The sequence below is a fragment of the Pelodiscus sinensis genome, chromosome 1 (genome assembly GCF_052426305.1).
Source record: "Pelodiscus sinensis isolate ZL-2025 chromosome 1, ASM5242630v1, whole genome shotgun sequence".
Classification (NCBI taxonomy): Eukaryota; Metazoa; Chordata; order Testudines; family Trionychidae; genus Pelodiscus; species Pelodiscus sinensis.
Genome location: NC_143052.1, coordinates 331,403,151 through 331,426,818, shown reverse-complemented (window position 1 = coordinate 331,426,818; position 23,668 = coordinate 331,403,151). Strand labels below are relative to the sequence as shown.

Sequence of the window (23,668 nt, the reverse complement as noted above, 5' to 3'; positions counted from 1 at the left end):
GGTCACTGCGCCTCTCTATGCCTCTAGACCCATCACAAAATTGGATATAAAACAGGCATACCGTGAACAAGGCATACCGGAGCGGTTGACAAAGGCTTCCCTTGTCGACCGCGGCACGTCTAGACTGCCATGCTGTACCGGATTAGCTGTTCGTCGGCACAGTGCAGCAGCCATGTTTATTTTAATGAAGTGGGGATTATTTAAATCCCCGCTTCTTTGACTATGCCGAATAAACTAATTTACATGGCTCCGTCGACAGAGCCATGTAGTCTAGACACACCCATACAGAACAAAAGAATAAGTTTCTTCTACAATCTGAGCTGAGAGCCAGCTGGCTTTTAACTCAAGCAGTACAGGGTCATATACTACACGTAACTGCTACAAGGCAGATTTGAACCTGGGACCTCTGAAGCTTAGTATAGGAGCCTCTAGAGCTTGAGCTAAAAAGCTTGCTGGCGCTTAGCTTAGGCTGTAGAGTGCCCTTCTTCTTATCTCCTGCTGTAAGTGGTCTAAGGGCCACTACATGAGACAGAAGACCATCCTAGGTATGTGGGTTACAAAAGCTCTACAGCTACATCTAGGCTACGTCTAGATTGGCACGATTTTCTGCACATGCTTTTAACGTAAAAGTTTTTCCGTTAAAAGAATTTGCGGAAAAGAGCGTCTAGATTGGCACGGACGCTTTTGCGCAAAAGCACTTTTTGCAGAAAAGCATCCGTGCCTATCTAGACGCAGTTTTGCACAAGAAAGCCCCGATCGCCATTTTCACCATCGGGGTTTTTTTGCGCAAAACAGTCCTGAACTGTCTACACTGGCCCTCTTGCACAAATACTGTTGCACAAGAGGGCTTTTTCCCGAAGGGGAGCATCATAGTATTTGTGGAAGAACACTGACAATCTTACATCAGATCGTCAGTGCTCTTGTGCAAATTCAAGCGGCCAGTGTAGACAGCTGGCAAGTTTTTCCTCAAAAGCGGCTGCTTTTGCGGAAAAACGTGACAGACTAGAAGCAGCCCTACAGTATGAGTTTTCTTGGCAAAATATATGCTAATAAGGGACTCATTTGCACGAGTCACAATCTCATTTGCATATTTTTTGACAATCCATTTTTGCACTAGGGCTGTGTCTAGACTGCATCCCTTTTCCGTAAAAGGGATGCAAATTAGACATATCGCAATTGCAAATGAAGTGGGGATTTAAATCCCCCCCACTTCATTTGCATAAATACAGCTGCTGCTTTTTTCCGGCTCAGAGCTTTGCCGGAAAAAAGCACCAGTCTAGACGGGGATCTTTTGGAAAATAAAGCCTTTTCCGAAAGATCCCTTATTCCTCTTAAAAAAAGAAATAAGGGATCTTTCGGAAAAAGCTTTATTTTCCGAAAGATCCCCGTCTAGACTGGCGCTTTTTTCCGGCAAAGCTCCGAGCTGGAAAAAAGTGGCAGCCATGTTCATGCAAATGAAGCGGAGGGGATTTAAATCCCGGCTTCATTTGCAATTGCAATGTGTCTAATTTGCATCCCTTTTACAGAAAAGGGATGCAGTCTAGACACAGCCTAGGTGTTTTTGAGCAAAAACAAGCAGCATGGACATTTCAAAAAACACTTTTCCCGCACGATTGGTAAACCATCTTTTTTGGGGCATAAGTATCTTGTGGGGAAAAAGGGTTTTTATGCAAAAAGAAAACATCCATACTGATTGTTTTTGCGTAAAACACCTAGTGCAAAAATGGATCTGCAGAAAATATGCAAATGAGATCACGACTCATGCAAATGAGTCCCTCATTAGCATATTTCTTTCAGAGAAAACTCACAGTGTAGACAGAGCCTACAGGTTCTAGGTTCAGTTCTGCCTCTGTGTGTTAAATAAACAGCTCTTTTTGAGGGTTGAAGCTCAGGGCATGTCTACTCTGGTGAGTTGTTTTGAAAGAACTCTCCTTGTTTCAAAATAACAAGGCAAGTGTCCACACTACCAAGACTATTATTTCAAAATAATGGGCTTGTTATTTTGAAATAACTCCTGCTTGTGAAGAGGAATAAGCTTATTTCAAAATAGTTATTTTGGGAGTTATCATTATTTTGAAATAACCTGGAAATGTAGACATAGCCTCAGTAATCTGATAATGGAGGATACTCTATAACACTATGGAGGTATGAGGGTGAGAATGCCATGATATCTGAAATCCAGGGTCCCAAACATGAGGGGACTCAGTAAAGAACACAATTGCAGCTACCCAGATTTCCACACAGCTTGAGTCCCAGTTTATTCCCCTTTGTTTACCAGGGACTATATGCCCAGTATGGAAATCCTGAGTGCACACAAAGACATAAGCAGCTGATTAATATACTGCAAGTAAATGTATAGCAGTGAGCAAAGAGGCAGAAACGAAGCCTGTCTGCACCAGCTGAGTGGACAGGTTTAAACATAGGGGCATAAGAGCAAGCAAGCAAGAGGGGAAGCAGGGAATAGAAAATGCCCCTGGGCTACGCTGGCTTCGCACAGTGCCATTCCCCCAAACCCTAGTCAGACCATCTTCTCCCTCTCCCATGTGTGCCTCCCACTAGAAAATCAATCCCAGCTTCTTTTTACTTCTCAAAGTCTGACTCGGGATCCTGATCTCACGGGGCTATTAAATCTGAGCCCTTCTCTAATCGAAAGACGGTGCAAAATCCTGCTTCTTTAACGGGCCGGGAACTAGCTCAGCTGCCTAGCCGGGAAGTCGCCGTGCGTGCGCTACGCAGAGAGAGGGGCCGGGCTCGGGCTGGGTTCAAGGGGGGGGGGGCGTAGTCCGTGATCTCCCTTCCCTGCCTGCTGGAGCGAAGAGGACTTCGCCCCGGCGCTGAGACTCTGGGGCCGCACCGCGGGGTGTAGGCCGGCAGGGCCAGCATGTGGACCGCGCTCCGGAGCGGCGCAGAGCGGAGCTCGCCGTGGGGCAGCAGGGGTCGCCTCTATGCCCTGAGCCTGGCGGCAGCGGCCGGGCTACTACTACTCGGGTTTCTCATCGGTACTGTGGCTGGGCTGGGCTGCTTCTCTCCATCCCGCTGCGTGCCCGGAGCCAGACTTGGGGTGGGGGTCAGTAGCGGAACGGGGGGGGGGATCAGGGTTTCCTCCGGGCCCACAAAGGGAGTGAGCCACTTCAGATGAGGTCGGGTTTGGGTTTGTCTCGGAGATCAAGCCCGCTCGGCTTTGCAGTCCCCCGGACCAGCAGCCCTGATTCGCGGCAGCTGTGCTCACAAGCAAGCGGGGGAAGAGAGACAGAAATAGTCCGGAGTTTTAAACCGCGTGGTTTTGTGTGTGTGTTTGGGAGGGAGGTTGTTTTACAGTGAGCCGTGGAGAGGAACTGCAGGGACAAGACAGGGAGGCTGACAGACTGAAACCACATGCCCCAGGTGCATAGCTGCAGACCTGTTGTTAGAGAGCACCTGCTTTTTCTTCTAGCAGGAGATTTTTATTTTAACTTGTCTGCCCCACTGCTGAACTGAGCAGTTTTCAACAGGAATCTTCCATTTCCTTTTCCCCACTCCGAGTTCCACAGGTTAGAGGAAAGTAGTAATGGGAAAAGGCATAAGAAAATCCTAAAGACAAGTCCTGCCTTTAATCTTGGGAGTTTTTTTTTTTTTTCTATGTAGTCATGGTTTGTGTCAATAGAAAGCCTTGACTGAATTGTTCCCTGCTCACAAAAATATGAAATCTGTATCAGGTTGCACTACTGAGTAGCCTGCCCCCCTCATATTCCCCTTTCTAAATTTTTAAAACTTCAGAGGGGTAGCCGAGTTAGTCTGTAACAGGAAAAACTTAAAAAACAACAAATAGACTGGTAGCACCTTAAAGACTAACAAAACATGTAGATGGTATCATGGGCTTTTGTGGGCGCAATCCACTTCTTCAGATGACAGGAGTATTACATCTTGAAATTATAGATGTAATCTCTGCTTTATTAACACAGAAAACTCTGGGGATGGAGATGCCATTTTAAAAATGGAACTCAGAACTATTAAAATTGTATTTTCTATTACAGGTGGCCTTGGTGGGTCAAAGCCTCAATCTTTACTGTTTTATCTGATCCCCTCCCCCCCCAAAAAATGTTTATTTAGGAAGTTTGAATGAGTCTACAAATCCTTGCCCTGTAAATATCAAAAAAACAAGAATCACTACAACTATTAGCTTTTGTTTAAGGTGATGTTATAATAAATATTTCATAGAAGAAAATTCCAGAGTATGCAGAACCCACTGTCACAGATTTACATGTCACTCTATGAATGTGCAACCCACATCCTTTTTCAGTTCTGTGCATCTTTCTGCAAATGCTGTCTGATGTGAATTGAACCAATACACATTGAAGTGCTCAGTAATTTGGTGGCTTGGTGCTTATGGAAAGGTACACGGAACTCTTCAAAATCCACAGTCAAGTAGGGTTGCACTGATGAATAGAGATGTTACCTCCCCTTCCCTCCCCTCCCCTCCATTCCTAGTCTATCCTACCTATCTAGGCTATAAACTTTCTTACTTTGTGTTGCTTCAATGCCCAGCATGTCAGACTTTGATCTTCGTTGGGGCCTCTAAACACTAGTGTAATAAAACCACTAATAAAAGGCATGATAAAATCTTGAAATGATACTAAAAAAGATTGTCATGGACCATAGAAATAATGTTTTCCTAGTGCTGTTGTTATTATATTTTGCAGGCTGGTTTGCAAAACCTACTGTTGAGGTGACAGCCACTAGTTCTCATGAAAAAGTGAAGAAGGCATTTATGGCTGAGTTGAAAGCTGAAAATATCAAGCAGTTTCTATAGTAAGTGAAATTTGTATTTATCTGTCCACGAAATTTACTTGTGATTAACTGGCACAATGACTAGGTTTGTGAACAGACTTGGGGTTGTAACCTGTGTTGAAAATAGCCCTGTGAGTAGTGTTCCTTGCAAGCCGCACGCTTGTGCAGCCACTCGGGAGATTCAAATGCCCCCCCAGCAGATCAGCAGAATGCCCAAAGTGAGGTTTTTTGTTGCTACTGGTGGTGCATATTTGCATATGCCTTGGTGCAATAAGGAAAAAATCTGCACATGGATGAAAAGATTAGAGGCAACAGTGTCTGAGAGCCATGCTTGATGGTGGAATCCATCGCAGCGCCTCCTGTCACTTCTTAATTTTTGTGGAAAACAAGGTTCCTCTACAGTGAGCAAGGTTCAATGATTTCAGTGTGGTCAGACCCTCACTCTGTGCTTCTTTGGGGTTGTGAACAATTTTAGAGGCCTTAGAGGTTAATGCTGCCACCGAATCAGAGCCCAGCCTTTCCTACCTCAATCAGTTTCCATTTTTAGGGAAGCGTTTACCCTGCACCAATTTTCAGGCAATGCTCTTACTTCAAAGAGAGAGATAAAAGTAGATTGGGGTCCTAAATCTGGTTTCACTCCACTGAAGTTAGCGGAGTTACATCAGCGTAAATGAGAGGAGAACTAGATAGCAGGTTCTTGACTTCTAGATTATTTGCAGGTTAGCTTCCCCTCGCTTTCTGCTCTGGCCTCATATTACCATTTGTTATGTCAAAAATCACATGGCCTTCTCATTTTTGTCTGGCAACTCCTTCCATGTGGATCCCATGCCTGGAATCCTCTCTTTGACATGCCTCCAAACTCTAATCTTTTGTAATGAGAATTATTTATATGGGCATGTGGAAATGGGGTAGATACCAGCAGGCCAATTTAAAAACTGATCACTTATCAAAAATTAGGTCTGTGGATCTCTCACCTTCAAGTTCTTTCTTAAGGATATGTTTAATCCAAAGGGGAAAAGGCTTATTCCACTCACCCATTCCAAACCATGCTACCTAAGAAGAGAGGCCTAGGTCCTCTATGGTATGTAGACACCTAGCTCCCACTGGTTTCAGGATCTGGTCCAAAATTCTTAAAATAATCTTGTCCCTGTGTTGAAGCCCTAGCTAGAAGGCCGTTGCATCTCCTGAAAATTCAGACAATTGTAAAAGGGAGGAACATAGATTATAAAAAAATCTCATAATAGTCCTTAATTTCCATAATTTATTTTTGAAATTTTGACTTGGGAAAAGTTGAGACACATTTAGTAATCTATGTGAGGCAGTTGGGTAAATTCTTTTGATGAAATCCATTGATTGTTAGTAATTATATTCTTAATTCCAGTCAGGAACTGCCCAGAAACCTTTGTTTATTGCTGGTAATTAACCTTCAGCATAAAAAAGTATCAGTGATTTCAGAGTAATTAAATACAAAGCCAAATCCCTTAAGTCCCAACCTTTTAACATGGTGTACCTAGGTGCAAATGTTCTTAGAAAAGCTCTCACTTGGTGAGTCCATGGCAATTCCACTGAAATGATATTACTAGGGGGCTGTGCCCCCTGCTCACTGCACTTGACAACCCTCCTGTCACGGGGGGCAGGCAATCCAATGCTCCCACCAGCCACCGGGGAAGGCCGTGTTGCAGCCACACCATCTTGGTGCCTCACTCCCCTTCCCCCCTTCGCCAGCCCCGTTCTCTCCTCTTACCAACCAGGGCCCCCTTCTCCCTGCCCCCTCCCACCTCAGCCAGCTAGGGTCCCCTTCTCCCTCCCCCCACCAGCCGGGGTCCCTTCTCCCTCCCCCCTCAGCTCCCTGCCAGCCAGGGTCTCTTGTCTCTCCTCACCCCCCACCGTGTCCAATCCATAATTCTAGTGGCTGGCCAGCAGCATGCACCAGGCCTGGCTCTAACCTCAGCAGCCAGGCCCAGTTTTCCCCCTGTGCTCCAGGAAGGGCCAGACCCAAACTGTACCAGCCCTGTTTTCACTCCAGGAGGGGCTGGGCCTGGCCACTGGGAAAGGGAGGGAAGGGTTGGGCTGTAAGTAGCCCCAATCCTCCACATGGGTACTGGGAAGGGTCAGGTGGGGGGAGGGCAGGGCATGTTCCTATGGGATGCACAGTGAAGTGATGATGTCACTGTTGTCCCACAGGAAACACATTTTATAGGTATAGTAAGAAATGTGTTTGCCACAGACATAATAATTTAAGAATGACCATACTGGGTGAGACCCAAGGTCCATCTAATCCAGTATTCTGTCTTCCGACGGTGAACAATGCCAGGTGCCTCAGAGAAACTGAACAAAATAGGCAGTCATAAAGTGATCCCTCCCCTGTTACCCATTCCCAGCCTCTGGCAAACAGAGGCTAGGGATACCATTTCAAGAAGTGGGCATAACATGGATTTATACAGAGGCAATAAGATATTATCTGTTTTATTCACTGTCCCTTTTTGAAACAATTCATAACATTCTGTTTGCTTTTTTGACTGCTGCTGTACTTTGAGTGGATGTTTTCATTGCAGTTATTAAATTACCCTGAAGCTGCTCCTTTTTTACTAAGTAATGACCATAAATTGGACTAAAGGATTGTACAGCCAATAACATTTTAAACCAGGATTTGTTTATTATCAAAGTAATATGGTTGCTAATAATCATTTTCGTAGGATTGTTTTCTGCCACCAGAATACCCTCACCTTTATGTCCAGAGCAAACATTGCTGCCTCAGTGTGTGAAACACAGGCAGCTGGGGTAGACTAGGGTAGATACACAATAGTAATACTGTACAGCAAATTGAAGTGGGAAATTGAATCCAACATCCAATTAAAACAGCAAAGGGAATGTAAAGATAGAGAATTCGGTTGCTTGAAATGGACCTTAACCAAGATGCAGACTTAAAGGTTCCAATCTTTAATATAAATTGCCATTGAATCTTTAATGATAACATATGGTCAGGGTCTAAATTCTGCATGTCATCCAGGAGTTGACACCTTCATCAAAACAGTCACCCCACCACAGTGTTTTGACAAAAGTAGAGGAGCAAAGATTTTTTCACTGATCTAGGAAGCCAGGGCCAGAGTTGATCACCATTGTATCTCTGTAGTTCACATAACATTGAATTACTGACTAATATAGTGACTCTAGGACTTGGCTAGTAACTGCTCTCTATAAAAGTTCAATTGCCTCTTTGTCACCAGAATGCTAGAATGTCTGGTATTCTCTCTAGATTAGGGTTCAAATTCTAGTGCGCACAAGGATGCCCTAAATGTGAAATGTATTTACAAGTACTTAATCTAGTATTTTCAAAAAGCAACATCAGTCTAATCAGGTTGAACCTCTCTAGTCTGGCACTTTCTGGTCCAGCAACATCCCTGGTCCTGCATGACTTTAGTTAGCTGGATGTCTACTTATGGATGTGGCCAAGTTTCCTGTGGTCCCATAAAGTTTGGTTACAGCCACCAGTCCTGAGCAATGCCAGGTAGATCTAGTTAAAAATAAGTATTTAATCAAGTGATATAAAATGAAGGAAACATTAGATATGTATACACATTAATAAATAGCTTCTCATACTACTATACTTTTGTAAAAGTTAAATAAAAATCTACATTGAATGTTACATGAGCAACATTTTACGTTTTCAAGACAGGAGGAAAAAGCTGCAGACCTTTCAGTTTAGTGCAGGAGCGAGGAACCTTTTTTGGATTGGGGGCCACTGACTTACAGAAAAATCAGTTGGGGGCCACACACAAAGAGGAGCAAAGTGATGAGCAAAACCACCAAAAACAAAACCTCACTGACGTGGCCTCCAGCTGAGACGCAGAAATTCCCTTTGCACACCAGAGCCTGGGGGGCCTGGCTACTAGATAGTGTGTAATCCAGCCCCACAGAGAATTGGAGTGTGGGTCGGGGGAGGGGGGAGGGGTGCAGCACCAGCATGGGCTCCCCAGTGCTGGGTGGGGAGCACTGAGGGCCAGATTCATGCAAGCAGGGGGCCACATCCAGTTCCTGGTCCTTAGGTTCCACACCCTGGTAGTGGACTGATCTGAGGTCTCATATCATTTGTGTGCACCCAAAGAAGGGTAAAGGAGGGCTGCATGAAACACTCTGCAGAAGCAGTGAGAAGAGCAGAACTGTTTGAACTAGTTACAGAGGGTAAACATTTCTGAAGTGCCTAAATTACTTAGGCCCTTAAAAATCCCATTTTCAAAAGTGACTTAGGTTCCTAAGTGTCACTGAAAGTTAATACGAATTAGGCTCCTAGGTGCCAGAATTCTAAAAATATTTAAGCCCCTAAAAATCCAGACAGGTTTTTTCAAAAGTGCCTAGGTACCTAACTTCCATTGAAATCAATGGGAGGTAGGCTTCTAGGTGATTTTGAAAAATTTCACTAGGCATTTTAAGTGTCTTAATACCTTCAATATTTTGGCTTCAGTCATATGAAAATGGAACTTAGGATCCTAGCACAGTTTTTTTTAGAAATTTTTGCCTTTACTTATTGTTTCTGTTTGTGAATCACTATCAAGCTGATAGTGATTTCTTCATGTGGATTTGTTATAAATACTAGCCAAATTAAGATCTGGATACTTGTATTCCCCCCCCCCCCCCCCGATAGTATCTGAGTGCCTCACAAACAGTAGATGAGTTTGTACCCACAACTCCTCTGTGCTCTGTGGAAGTGCTTTTCCTCTGTTTATACACAGACAAAAATCTGATGTTAAGTGACTTGCCCAAATCTGTAGCAGAGCTACTGTCTCTTTCCAGTGCCCTAACCACAAAGCCTCAGTACTCTCCATAAATAATGTTTTTGAACTATGGTTGTTCACAACCTTTTTGCAGACTGTTCTCTCTGTCTATTCGCTGTTAATTATTCATGATATGTGGTGAGTCATCTAAATCACAAAGTACTGGTTTTGATCTCTGATTGGATGACTGAATCTTTTTAAAGAGACAAGGAGTAATAGTCAATTTACAGTATGAGCTTTTTGGACAAATAATCATTAGTGCTAAAATTCGTGAAGACTTGGGATGACCATCATGGATGTTGCCTATAATGTGACCTCATGAACAGTAACAAATCAAATTTAGAGATCAGATTTTCAGTACATTTGTAAATTAGTTTCTTCAGTGTTGGGCTGTAGTACAGGGGAATAATTATTATATCTAGTTCTTAATTATCTCTATGAACACTCTTATTCATTGCAAAGGAAGTTGGTATCATTATCCATCCCCATGTTAGAGATGGGAAAACGTAATCACAAAGCAGTGAAAGGACTCTTCCAGGAGGCCAATGGCAAAGCTGGAAATAGAACCCAGGTCTCCTGAGTTTCAGTGCAGTGTTCTGTGCACTAGGTAATACTGCTTCCCAGAAGGGGATGATCATAATAGTTAAGGGGAACTTGAAGTCTTTGATATATATGTTTATGAAACTGATGTAAAACTAAAAGTTCAGGGTTGATTAGGGAGCTGGTTTATTCTGGGTAGTTCTGTTGGCTTTTAATATGTTGTAAAATGTACTTCCCATTTAGACCAAGAAGGTTACTTCTAATTACAAACTCCACTTCCTAGTATTAAATGCCCATTTCTTTCCCTCAGTAATTTTACACGGCGCCCTCATCTCGCAGGCACAGATGAGAACCTGCACTTTGCACAGCAAATCCAAGCCCAGTGGAAGGAATTTGGATTGGATTTGGCTGAGCTGGTTTCCTATGATGTCCTGTTGTCCTACCCTAATGGGAGTAATCCCAACTACATCTCAATTATTGATGAGCATGGAAATGAGGTAAAGAAAACATAAAGTTTTGCAACTCAGGGGTTGTGTATACAGGAAAGTTGATTTGGATTAGAGTAGGATGTGACTCTAAAGTGGAATAGTTAATCCTTATTAACTCTGTTTGTGGATGCCCTTATTCTGGATTAGGAGTGCTTTATTCTTAATTATCTTAATCCATTGAAAGATGAAGTGGATTAAAACTATTCAAAATAAGAGTGTTCACAGAGATAATTAATCAGGATTAGCTCTTCATAAACAAGCCCTAAGAAGAAAAACTCACTTTCAGATACCTTGGGATAAGAAACTGTAGATGCAAGGAGGGAGAATCTAACCTTTGTTGCACTAATGATTTACTGTATGAAAATCACACTGGAGCCAATTCAGAGCTCATTGAAGTCAGTAATTAGAGATGGTCACTGACGTCAGCAGACTCTGGGGGAAAAACTAAGACCTTAATTTGTTTGTACCTTAATTTTCCCTACTGTTTATCGTCAGTGATAACACTTATCCATATTTTTCGAATGTGTTGAGAACGGATGGAAGAAGTACTACATAACTGCTTATTATTACTGCTTTATTTTTAAACTGCCATGAGAAAAAAGTTGTGTTCAGCATCATGACTCACAGTACTTGTAATTATGTGGTGTTCAGACTTAGCAGCTTTAAGGCTGGCAATGTGTTTCTAGGGCTAGAGTGTGGGACTAAGGCTCTAGCTATACAAAAAAACTGGATATGTAGTTCATCACCAGTGCAGCATCTTTACTGGTGGAAGCTGTGATGTATATAAAACTCAGGCACTTTTACCATCGTGTTGTCTAACCCTTGGTTACCTATTGTGCAAAGAGAGCCACATGCGTGGGCCACCATGCCCATGCATATTTTATTGGGGCTTCATGCTGGTGCATGGGTTGGGTCCATCTGCTCTCTTTCCAAGATCAGGGCCTAAGCCTGCAACATGAATCACAGGTCAGGAGGAACTCTGTCTTAACTATAGAACTAGATTCAATTCTGAACCATAACTACCTGAGAAATATGGACTGGGCCTCTTTCTAATATTATGTCTCTTTTTTCCTCTTTCAAACTAGGTCTTCAATACATCATTATTTGAGCCTCCCCCTCCAGGATATGAGATGGTTACAGATGTTGTGCCTCCCTACAGTGCTTTCTCAGCTCAAGGGGTACCAGAGGTAAAGAGATTAGAACTCTGACATTCCAGGCTTCCAGCCCTACATCAGGGTTGCCAGTTTAGCTTCAATATCTCAGAACATGGCCATATAAATATGTCATATAAACATAAGATATCCTGGCCCTGTTGAAGTGTTAAATGCTAATTTTTCCTTCATGTAGACAAGAACAGTCATGTTTCAAAACACATTAGCTTAACCAGCAAGCACAGTGGACTAATGTATATTACATTTTAATGTGATAGCTAGCACCCGTGTTCCCTGTAAACTGTGTGCTTGGGTGGCCAGCCAGGAGAAATTAAATGCTACCCAGCTGATTAGCAGAGCACCCACAGCATGTGTTTATATTGATGGTGCACATCTGCACATGCCTCAGTCCACATAACAAAATTTGTTCCACCCATGGATGGAAAAAGAGGGAACATCAGCTAGGACATGTTAAAATGAATACTTTTCCTAAGGTACACATGGTGGGTAGATTTTTTTAAAGGGTCACGTGGCATATTGGTCTCTAGCTCCCATTGAAATTCAATAAAAGTTAAGTGCTCTTTGTTCTTCTAAAAATCTACCCCGTGGCCTCTCAAGGTAAAAATAAAAATGATTAACATCACATTATCTAAGTGATATGAATTTAATCTTTTCTAATACAATGTATTTTCCCAATAGACACAAGCCTTATTATGAGCCATGCATGTTTAGTCCAACCCAAGGTTCTTCAAAATATATTTATATGAAGTATTAGCTGGTGATGAAAGGCTGGGTACACATGAGTGTCTCTGTGGCTATACTATCACACAACCTATAGACGAATGTAGGTACCTTACTGTTGGGCTGTTTCCGAAAGTGCCAGTATTTCGGTGAATGCTGCCAGGGGAACCGAACCTGGGCTCTCAGGAGCTTAGTGCATGAACCTCAACAGCTTGAGCTAAAAGCCAGCTGTCTCTCAAGGCCATAGACCAAACTCATTCTTTCTCTCCTGCAAATGGTCTAAGTACCACTATGTGGGACAGTGAACCACAACATTGCCATAGTGCCAGCACAGCAATATCTTGTGTGTCTCTCACTGCCAGAACAAATAACAGGACTATGTAGCACTTTAAAGACTAACAAGATGGTTTATTAGGTGATGAGCTTTCGTGGGCCAGACCCACTTCCTTGGATCTATTTGATCTGAGGAAGTGGGTCTGGCCCACGAAAGCTCATCACCTAATAAACCATCTTGATAGTCTTTAAAGTGGTACATAGTCCTGTTTTTTGTTCCAGCTACACCAGACTAACACGGCTACATTTCTATCTCACTGCCAGGTTATTCTAAGAAAGCACCACATTTCTAGGAATGATGAAACGGCATTTGGCACGCATCGTGGTCTGGCTTCTTCATTTCTTATGTGACCAGAACTCCCATTGACTGTGGCTGGAGTGTAAAGGAATGAAGGCTCAGACCTCTATGTGGTGTGAGAAGTTTTGGTTGCAAACAATTTTGGCAAATTATCCTTGTCAGGGTGAGGGCACTGACCATGCCAAAGGGCTCTGGAAATAAGTGTGTATGGTGGGTTGTTCTTACAGCACTACCTCTTAGGCTGAAGTATCATGCTACCCTCTACATTCAGTCAGTTCAGCTGCCCATTGCAGAAGAGTTCAGAAAAGTTTTTTTTTGTCTCTTTCCCTGCCCCCTGCACATGCGTTAGGCACAGTCTAGTTTTTGTTAAATCCCAGTGTTCCCGAGTTAATGGATATTGGCACTTCAGCACATTCCATGGAGTGTTATTTTTGGTGCCTCCTATTTTGCAGAGGGTTCCAAAGGACAGAAGGTTCCTTGTAAAACTGGTCTATATAGCAGTTGCTTTCCTTTGTTGTATCCTTACTACGTATAAGTGGATTTAGTCACCAGTTTGTAAGCTTAGAAAAGATTTATGTGAGCACAGTACCTTTCTTAACTATTTAATTCAGGCTGTTAATTACTGTGATGTTTTCGTGTGTAGTTTAGCAATAGGCTGCACAAGTCTCGAAAATTAAAGGAACCCTGCTCAGAGTTTGGTTTAATATTCAGGATGGGAAATCAGACCAGATAATCTCTATTCAGCAGGGTATTTTCAGTTAATGACATTTTTAGAGCGACAGCAGGACATTTAGAGCAAGATATATGGGAACACTCATGGATTATGATCTATCATAAAATAGTATCCTGAGAAAAACACTATGGCTGTGCCATTTTATTTGTTTTCTGGGGAGCCACAATAGCTGATAGGAAATAGGGGACTAATACAAATAGTTCTGAAAGGCTGAAGCCTCCTTTTCAAAAAACTAATTAAAATGAATGCTATCTGAGGGGGAAAAAAATGATGCCTGAGAGACACCAGACTGTCTCTTTTCAGAACAAGATGCTAAATGTTCCTTACTCGTGGTCACACTGTTGGCAGAATCTTCATACAGCTAGCTGGTGCTGTCAACAATGAAGTATTCCAATGGGCTGCTCCATTACATATCAGAAAATTCCAGATGTTGGATTTTCTTTTTATAATAATTATTTGCTTTTACCCCCTAGTCCTCACACTGTTTGTTTTAGCTTTTGTGAGAAGTCCAGGATTAGCAGTCCTGGAAACTTGAAATCTCTAGTTTTCCCATGCAACCAGAGCAGTACAATCTCCTTCCATGAAAACTGCCTCACCCTGGTATTCATTATGTGTATAATCATACAATGTAGGGACCCCAGACACCTAACAAGAGGCAGTCCCAGTCCCAGCAATCTTAGGGTATGTCTACACTAGCCCTCAGATCGATCCAGGGAGGCTAATGAGGGCAACCGAAATTGCAAATCCCACGCTTGATTTGCATGTTCCCGGCCGGTCGCCATTTTAGAAATTGACTAGCCCGAAGTAACTGCCCACGTCTACACGCGGCAGTGAAACGGGATTCTGAAATAAAGCCCTAACTCGAATTAGCTGGTAAACCTCATTGCAGGAGGAATATCAGCTAATTCGAGTTAGGGCTTTATTTCAGAATCCCGTTTCACTGCCGCGTGTAGACGCGGGCAGTTACTTCAGGCTAGTCAATTTCTAAAATGGCGACTGGCCGGGAACATGCAAATCAAGCACGGGATAGTTAAATCCCGCGCTTCATTTGCAATTTGTCACCCTCATTAGCCTCCGTAGATCGATCTAGGGGGCTAGTGTAGACATACCCTTACAATCTGAGCAGACAGAAAGTAGGAGAGAGGAAGTATTAACCCCAGTCACAGGTGGGGCACTGATACACAGAAGGGAGTGACATGGCTGAGGGTCCACAGCAAGTCTGTGACCATCAGGAATTAAAACTCAGGTTTTGTGAGTCCCACTCTAGTGCCCCAGCCACAAGTTCTTCCTTGCCAAGGCAAATGAGTTCCTTATTAGTCTCAATACCATCACTGATCGTTTTTGTATCAGTCACGAAACATTATGCGGGCTCCTTTAGGAGGGGCAATGTTGGTACAGCTGCACAAGACAAAGAGTCCTTTTTTTGCTAGGGATCCCCACCCCATTACAAGTTCATTTTAATCAGGGGCCAAATCCTGCTTGCGGTTTTTCCTTGGCATGGTCTAGGGAGCACGTTTCAATCCTGTTACTGAAATGAAAGAATGGTTGGGGTGACTGCCTTGTTTCTGACAGAATTCTCCCTTCTCTTGATACCCCATCAGGGCTGGTGCATACCTAGGGCACATACAAATATTTCTGATGCGGAAGTTTATGCTAGCAGTGTATTTGGCCCCATACACACTGCCAGAGGTACGGATAGCCTCTGCAAGCCTCTGGGCAAGGGGTGTGTGTGTGTGCACTCCAGGAAGGGCTGGGCCAGGGCAGCCAGCCCTCAATGCCACCTGGAGCATGGCACACCTCATCCCCAGTGCTCAGAGCTGCCTGGAGCACGTGTCATAGTGCAGAACTCCAGATAGTGATTTAAAAGGCGTGGATGGGCTCTCGCCACTGCCGCTGTAGCAATGGCAGTAGCTGGGAGCTCCAGGCCCCTTGGAATTGCCAGGCCTCAGGGCAGCAGTCCCCTTTGTCCTCCCCTCCCCCTGTCAGCGGGTCTGCGCACTGAAGAAAAAGATGGCAACTTGCCCTTTGTAGGTATAAATGTGACTTCTAGCGGGAAACAGAAGCTCCTGCAGCTTGGAGCAGCACTCCCCCATCCAACAAATGCAGGTAAGGACACATCATAGTGCTGTGCTGAGTGCTCCACAGCTAACCTCTCTGTCGTGGGAGTGACTAAGTTCCTTGTCCACAAGGCACTTAATGGGATGAGTGCAAGCTACCTCAAAGACAACCATTCATGACCTCTAACACAGCTGTGCTTTACTGCGACAACACAACTAGCCTGGCACACAATAAGGCTTTTATGTGCAGACAAAGCGTTCAGTGTCCGAACTGCAGCTATGGAACAGAGGAGATCATGGGAATTGTCATAGGGGATCAGACCTAATTCCATCTATTCCAGTGTCCTGTCTCAGGTAGTGGCCAATACTAGATACATCAGAGGAAGGTGCAAGAACCCTTCAGTAGACTGATGTGGGATAATCTGCGCCCTCACCCATAAATCTCACCCAGAACATAATTTGTTGGACAAAAGTCAACATGGTTTCTGTAAAGGGAAATCCTGTCTTACTAATCTATTAGAGTTCTTTGAAGGGGTTAACAAACATGTGGACAAGGGGGATCCAGTAGATATAGTATACTTGGATTTTCAGAAAGCCTTTGACAAGGTCCCTCACCAAAGGCTCTTGTGTAAATTACATGGCCATGGGATAAGAGGGAAGGTCCTTTCTTGGATGGAGAACTGGTTAAAAGGCAGGAAACAAAGGGTAGGAATAAATGGTAAATTTTCAGATTGGAGAGGGGTAACTAGTGGTGTCCCCCAAGGGTCAGTCCTGGGACCAATCCTTCTCAACTTATTCATAAATGATCTGGAGAAAGGTGTAAGCAGTGAGGTAGTAAAGTTTGCAGATGATACCAAACTGTTTAGGATAGTCAAGACAGAAGCAGACTGTGAGGGACTCCACGAAGATCTCACCAAACTGAGTGATTGGGCAACAAAATGGCAAATGAAATTTAATGTGGATAAGTGTAAAGTAATGCACATTGGGAAAAATAACCCCAACTATACGTACAGTATGATGGGGGCTAATTTGGCTACAACAAATCAGGAAAGAGATCTTGGAGTTATCGTGGACAGTTCTCTGAAAACTTCTACGCAGTGTGCAGTGGCGGTCAAAAAGGCAAATAGGATGCTAGGAATTATTAGGAAAGGGATAGAAAATAAGACCCAGAATATCTTACTGCCCCTGTATAAAACTATGGTACGCCCACATCTTGAATACTGTGTACAGATGTGGTCTCCTCACCTCAAAAAAGATATTTTGGCCTTGGAAAGGGTTCAGAAAAGGGCAACTAAAATGATTAGGGGTTTGGAACAGGTCCCATATGAGGAGAGGCTAAAGAGACTGGGACTTTTCATTTTAGAAAAGAGGAGACTGAGGGGGGATATGATAGAGGTCTATAAAATCATGAGTGGTGTGGAGAGGGCTGATAAAGAAAAGTTATTTATTAGTTCCCATAATAGAAGAACTAGAGGACACCAAATGAAATTAATGGGTAGCAGGTTTAAAACTAATAAAAGAAAGTTCTTCTTTACACAGCGTGTTGTCAGCCTGTGGAACTCCTTGCCAGAGGAGGCTGTGAAGGCTAGGACTATAATAGAATTTAAAGAGAAGCTGGATATATTCATGGAGGTTAGGTCCATAAAAGGCTATTAGCCAGGGGATAAAATGGTGTCCTTGGCCTCTGTTTGTCAGAGGCTGGAGAGGGATGGCAGGAGACAAATCGCTTGATCATTGTCTTCGGTCCACCCTCTCTGGGGCACTTGGTGCTGGCCACTGTCGGTAGACAGGATACTGGGCTAGATGGACCTTTGGTCTGACCCAGTACAGCCGTTCTTATGTTCTTTTGAATAGTTAGTGACTGGCTTATATGTCAAAGCTTTAGGTTTCCAAAGTTTTAGTTATTAATCATAACTCTGAGTATTCTTGTTATCCAGATAAAAATCCAGTTTCCTTTTAAACCTTAGAAAATGCTCTATCTCAATGACTTCCTGTGGCAATGGTTTCCACAGTTTAACTGTGCAAAAAATCACGTACAAAATATTTCGTGTGTTTCCCACCTTTGAATTTCATTGATTGTTCCCTTGCTGTTGTGTTCCAAGGAGGACAGAAGTTCCCAGTCTCCCTTCTCTAGACCATTCATTAGTTCATTTACTTTTGTCGTGGTTCCCTCTTATTTGTCTGCTTTCTAAGGTAAATGATTGCAATCTGTTCCGTCTGTCTTCACAGTTTCTCCACACCTTTAATCACCCTTATCACTCCAGTTCTGCACACAGTATTTCAGATGAGCCCACACCCTTGATTTATACAAAGACATTGTAATAGTCTCCCTATTATTCACCATTCTATTCATTATGCAGCCTAACATCTTGTTAGCTTTTCTGACCACATTCAGGTCTAGGTGCAAGAACCACCTCTTAGGGGACGTCTATACAGCAACAGTATTTTGAAATAACTAGCATTATTTTGAAATAACTTAATCTCTGCCTACACAGCAGGCAGTTCTTTTGAAATAATGGTGAAATACTGTCAAGGTGGATGACTTCTTTACTCTGACTCCTGTAACCCTCATTGTACGAGAAGGAAGTTGAAGGAAGAGTGCTCTATTTCGAAATAAGTGCTGTGAAGATGCTCCCAATTTCAAAATGAGATATTTCAAAATAATCTACACAATTGACGTAGCCCAATTTGCATATCTTCTTTCGAGTTAAGCCCTGCTGTGTAGATGCACCCTTAGAAAAGGCCTTCTCTGAGGCCTGCTTTATCCTACAAAATTAGGTTGATGTATGCTGCTTTTGTCAAGTTAACTGTGTAGGTATCTACACTAAAATGTCACTCCATCCATGCAACTTGCCCACTATACGAACTTAATAATTCCATCTCTGCAGGAGATGTAGCACTTAAGTTGATATAGTTAGGTCGATGCAGTGTCAATGTAGAAATTGCATCATTTTTATCAGTTTTCAGAAACTGTCCCACAATGCTCCACACCGGAGTTAAATTGGTGCAAGCACTCTTGATGAGGAAGTACACCACTGTCACAAGGAGAATAGTGTGGATGTGTAATCAAATCTGTTAATGTAATTTAAGTCAACCTAAATGTGTAGTGTAGACTTGCTCTAAGTAACAGCATTGCACATTTAAGGATATGTCTTCACTACCTGCCAGATTGACCACTTAGTGTTCTCCCATTGAGTCCGATACTTTAGTAGAATGAGAAATATAGGAGGAATCGATGGGAGAGCATCGCATATTGATTTACTGCAGTGAAGTGCAGTGCATTATTCATGAAGCTGAAGTTGTATAACTTAGATTGACAGCTGCAGTAATGTAGCCTAGACCTAAGGAGATCTGAAGAGAGGAAGTACTGTAGAATACAAGAAAATAAAAAAAGAAAGAAAATACTTAAGTATATACAATGGGTGTAAGGAAGGGGTAAGATTATTGCTTTTATCTGTTCTAGTGTTTTTAAATGTTAAGTTTTTAAGAATCAACTAGTGCCATGACCATTTACATTTTTAAACACAACTGTCTTTGGCTGCATTAGATTTTGAGTCGTGTTTGTGGTCAATAAATCTGGGTGAAATTTTTGGAGGGACTAGAAACTGCTGAAAATTCATTTTATAGTCTTTGGAATTCTTAATTTGGGTTGCATTCAACAATTAGTTTCTGGGAAAATATTCTAAAAATATTTTTAATGTTTCAAAACATTTAATTTTTTTTATTTCAAATTTTTTCAATTCCATGAACATTTTCAAAAAAATTATTTTGGTTTAAATAAAACCAGGTTTTTCCCCCAGAACAATTATTCACTCAGTTCTAATTACAAGAGCAAAGGAGTCAGATGCCACTTCCCCCCCAAAAAAGTTGAGATTGGTCACCCTTCCTACCCATCCTGGCTAAGAAGTATTGATGGGCCTATCCTCCATGAATTTATTTAGTTCTTTTTTGAACCGTGTATAACAGTGGTCCCCAACGTGGTGCCTGTGGGCGCGAGGGCGCCCACTGGGCCATTTCTATGCGCTCGCGGAGTGATCGGGGCAGGCCCCGGGCACGTGGTACATGGGCAGTGCCGGCCCCTGGGCGCATGAGCGGCGCTGGGCCCGGGTGCACAGCACATGGTCAATGCCGGCCATGGGCGTACAGCGGTTAGCTGGCCCCACCTCCGGGTGCGCAGCACGAGGTCTGTGCCGGCCCTGGGCGCACAGCACATGAGCGGCCCCGCCCCTGGGTGAGCGGTGCAAGAGCTGTGACGGCTCCGGGCTTGCAGCTGATGGGCAGCACCGCCACCGGACAAGCGGGGCGCATGGGCGCTGCCGGCTCCTGGGCGTGTGACACAGGCGCCGGCTCTGGGCATGCAGCGTATGGGCAGTGGCGGCCCTGCCCCGGGAGCACGGAAGATGGGCTGTTCCGGCCCCGGGCGTGCGGCGTATGGGCAGCCCCACCCCTAGGCATGCAGCACAGTTGTGGCGCCAGCCCAGGGAGTACAGTGCATGGGTGGCGCCAGCTCCGGGCACGCAGCGTATGGGTGGTCCTGCCCCCAGGAGCATGCGCAGCCCTTCCCCCGGGCGCATGTGTGGCCCTGCCCCCGGGTGCCCGGCGTGTGAGTGGCCCAGCTCCTGGCAGCCCCAAAAGGTTGGTGACCACTGCTGTATAAGTTCTGTTTTTTACAACATCCTCTGGCAGTCTGTTCCCTATTGGTAGATCCTGGGTGGTAAGCACCAGAAGGAGAAAGTAGGGACTGGCCTCAATGTTCCATCATCGTGGCATCTTCCTTCCTTTATTTCCATATTTGTGTGATATCTATCTGGGCTATGAGTTTCAGGCAGTAACCAGGACCAGATACTTAGCAGGTGAGTCATAGCTCAGGCCATAGCTCAGTCTCTACTTGCTGTGCCCAGTATTGATCTTCAGGCATTTAGTTAAACCCACTAAATCTAATGTTGAGGGTGGCTCTGGTTGGCACTGTACTCCTCGGAGTCTTGAGGAGTAAGGGAAGCCAATGGGAGCTAATGCTCCCATTGGCCTCCCTCTGTGATGATGACACCAAGCTCAGCTTAAGGTCAGCCAACTCCAACTACGTATTTTACATAGCTGGAGTTGCGTACCTTATCCCAACCTTTCAGGTCTAGTGCAGACCTGACTTCAGTAGACGTCATTGGAGTTATGCCTATGTAGAGCTGCCAAGGATCTAACCCAGTGTCTGAAACGTGCCTGTCACACAGCTCAAATTACAGAAATAATATAGAATAGTTAGCTGTGTCGTCCCTAGTCCCTCCCGCCTGCTGTTTGTCGCACCTACCTTTGTGCCTCATTAGATTGTAAGCAGTTTGGAGCAGACGTGACTGCTCAAGTATGTGTAGAGCATCTAGTATCCTGGGGTGCTTAGGAGCATAATAATAATAAACTAACGTGCAATTCAGTCTCTCAAATTATATACAAAGAAACTCAACTTGACTCAGTCCATTTGGAGCCTGTACCAGCACAGCCTCCTAGCATCAGTTCAGCCTTTGCCAACAGAAGCAGCGTTGCTGTTGGTGTAGGAACATCGCCTCCCTGAACTACATTGACTACATTGACAGGTGCACTCATTCACCAACAGAGCTGCTTCTGTCGGTATAGCTATGTCAGAGCAGAGGTTCTCAACCACGAGTCCAGGGTCCCCGGCGGGGAGGGGTGCTACCTGCTTTCAGGGGGTCTGCCAAGCAGGGCTAGCATTATACTTGCTACGGCCCAGGACAGAAAGCCAAAACCCCACCGCATGGGGCTGGAGCCTAGGGCCAAAAAGTCTGTCATCTGGGACTGAATCTGAACTCTGAGCAATTTAGCTTCACAGGAGCCCCCTGTGGCATGGGTCCCAAGCAGCTGCACTGCTTGCTATCTCCTAACACTGGCCCTGGCTTTTACATACAGAAAAGTAGTTGTGGCACTGGAGTTTGTATAGCGTGGTGGGACAGAGAGGACTAAGGGAGAAAAAGGTTGAGCACCCCTGAGTTAGAGGGGTTAGATTTTCACACCCCTGACCTTTGCAGCTATGCCTACACAACTTTTCAGGGCAGACCAAGCCAAAATAACAACATAAAGATTTCCAGGCTCCCCAGAATAAATATACCTGCATTCTGCTACAAAGACCTTTTACATCTGCACTTGAAAGGGAATCCTCTGAACTGTCATTCATGCTAAAATTCGACACTCTCCGGGGGGGATTGAACAAAGACACCAACTACCATACCCATTACAAAGATAGCTTTCCCAATTATCACCTCTAATATCATTAACTCACAGACATTTACCTTCCTTCCCCCGCCCCTACATCCCCCTTCTGTTCTGTAATGTGATTTGTCCTTTTCATGTGTGTTCATTTTTTTTAATTGTATCCTTTGGTATATATGGTTGTGACTATTTTCTTCCACTATTTGATCTGAGGAAGTGGGTCTGGCCCACGAAAGCTCATCATCTAATAAACCATCTTGTTAGTCTTTAAAGTGCTACATAGTCCTGCATTTTGCTTCAGAATAAATATACTGTGTCCATTTTGCCACAAGCCCACTTACATATGGCCTCAAAGTTATCAGCGTCTTGCATCGACTCCTCATTTTCTGTGAGTGTAAAAGTAATATGAATCTACTACTAATAGATCCGTAGCAAATCCATGTTCTTCTAGATTTCATTGAAAAGGAGGAATTGCTGCGATGTTCCAATAGCTTTGGGGAAAAGATTTCAAGCATTTTATCAATCCACCCACAGAACTAATCTCTTCTGAAGTCTTTATGAGAGATACTCTAATTACTGGAGCAAAGCCAAAGGCATTACTTTAGTAAAAAATCATACCTAGAAATGCTTATGCTGTGCTTTTGTTCTTCATGTATTAAGACTCCTAGCACCCCAGTGAAGTAGCTAATTACTGTCCCTGCTTTACAGATGGGGAGACTGGTGGGTTTCAGGCATGGTCTTTGGAAGCTTTGCTATTGGCTTCACTGGGCACAGGACTAGGAAGATAAAGAGCCTGAGTCTGCAAGCTGCCTGAGCACTTTTATCTCCCATTACCTTGAATGAAAGGAAAAACTATGTAGCACTTTAAAGACTAAGAAGATGGTTTAATAGGTGATGAGCTTTTGTGGGCCAGACCCACTTCCTCTGATCATATTCTTGTTAGTCTTTAAAGTGCTACGTAGTTTTTCCTTTTGTTTTAGCAAGATCAGACTAACACGGCTACCTCTCTACTATTATTACCTTGAATGGGAATTGAGGGTACTCAAAACTTTTCAGGTTAAAGGCATCTGTCACTTGACTGTGACCACTGAGGCAATCCATATCATTCCCAGGTTTATAACTTGAGTTTCGTGCTCCCAGGTTGACCGCTCATTAGAGTACATCTCATTCCTTAGGCTCATTGATATCTCTGTTCTCACTGGACCTTTCGTCTACTAGGGTGAGTTGGTGTATGTCAACTATGGCCGCACTGAAGATTTTTTCAAACTGAAGAGAGAGATGGGAATTAACTGCACTGGAAAAATTGTCATTGCCAGATACGGGAAAATCTTCAGAGGAAATAAGGTAATGTGTCTACTCTACAACTGAGATATAGTCTCAGTTTGTGGTTAAGATATGCCTTTTCTATAATTGATGGCCTTATTTAGAATCTTTTGGCAACCTTAGCATAATTGAGTTGTTTATCAAACTATGCTCAAAGATATTTCATGACTAGGAGATATCCTAGCACATCTATGACAGTGTAAATAATTAAATCAATTTGTTTAAAATTACTCATTTTCTGCAGAGTCGGCT

General features: G+C 43.7%; 1 protein-coding gene across 7 annotated transcripts in view; it reads left to right on the top strand.

The window, feature by feature from the left end:
• Window positions 1-2,765: 2,765 nt before the first annotated feature.
• LOC102455710 (Putative N-acetylated-alpha-linked acidic dipeptidase) overlaps window positions 2,766-23,668 on the top strand; it is a 53,582-nt gene continuing 32,679 nt past the window's right edge. For 2 of the 7 annotated variants that reach the window (XM_089775761.1, XM_089775760.1), the window contains exons 1-5: window positions 2,766-2,999; window positions 4,680-4,788; window positions 10,390-10,576; window positions 11,653-11,754; window positions 23,312-23,437. In XM_089775761.1, coding sequence (XP_089631887.1) covers window positions 2,882-2,999; window positions 4,680-4,788; window positions 10,390-10,576; window positions 11,653-11,754; window positions 23,312-23,437 — 642 coding nt within the window. In that variant the 5' untranslated portion in view covers window positions 2,766-2,881. Of the gene's footprint in view, window positions 3,068-3,087; window positions 3,385-4,679; window positions 4,789-10,389; window positions 10,577-11,652; window positions 11,755-23,311; window positions 23,438-23,668 lie in introns of those variants that run through there. The other 5 variants (XM_006118380.5, XM_075919387.2, XM_075919388.2 and 2 more) reach the window with 5 other exon arrangements.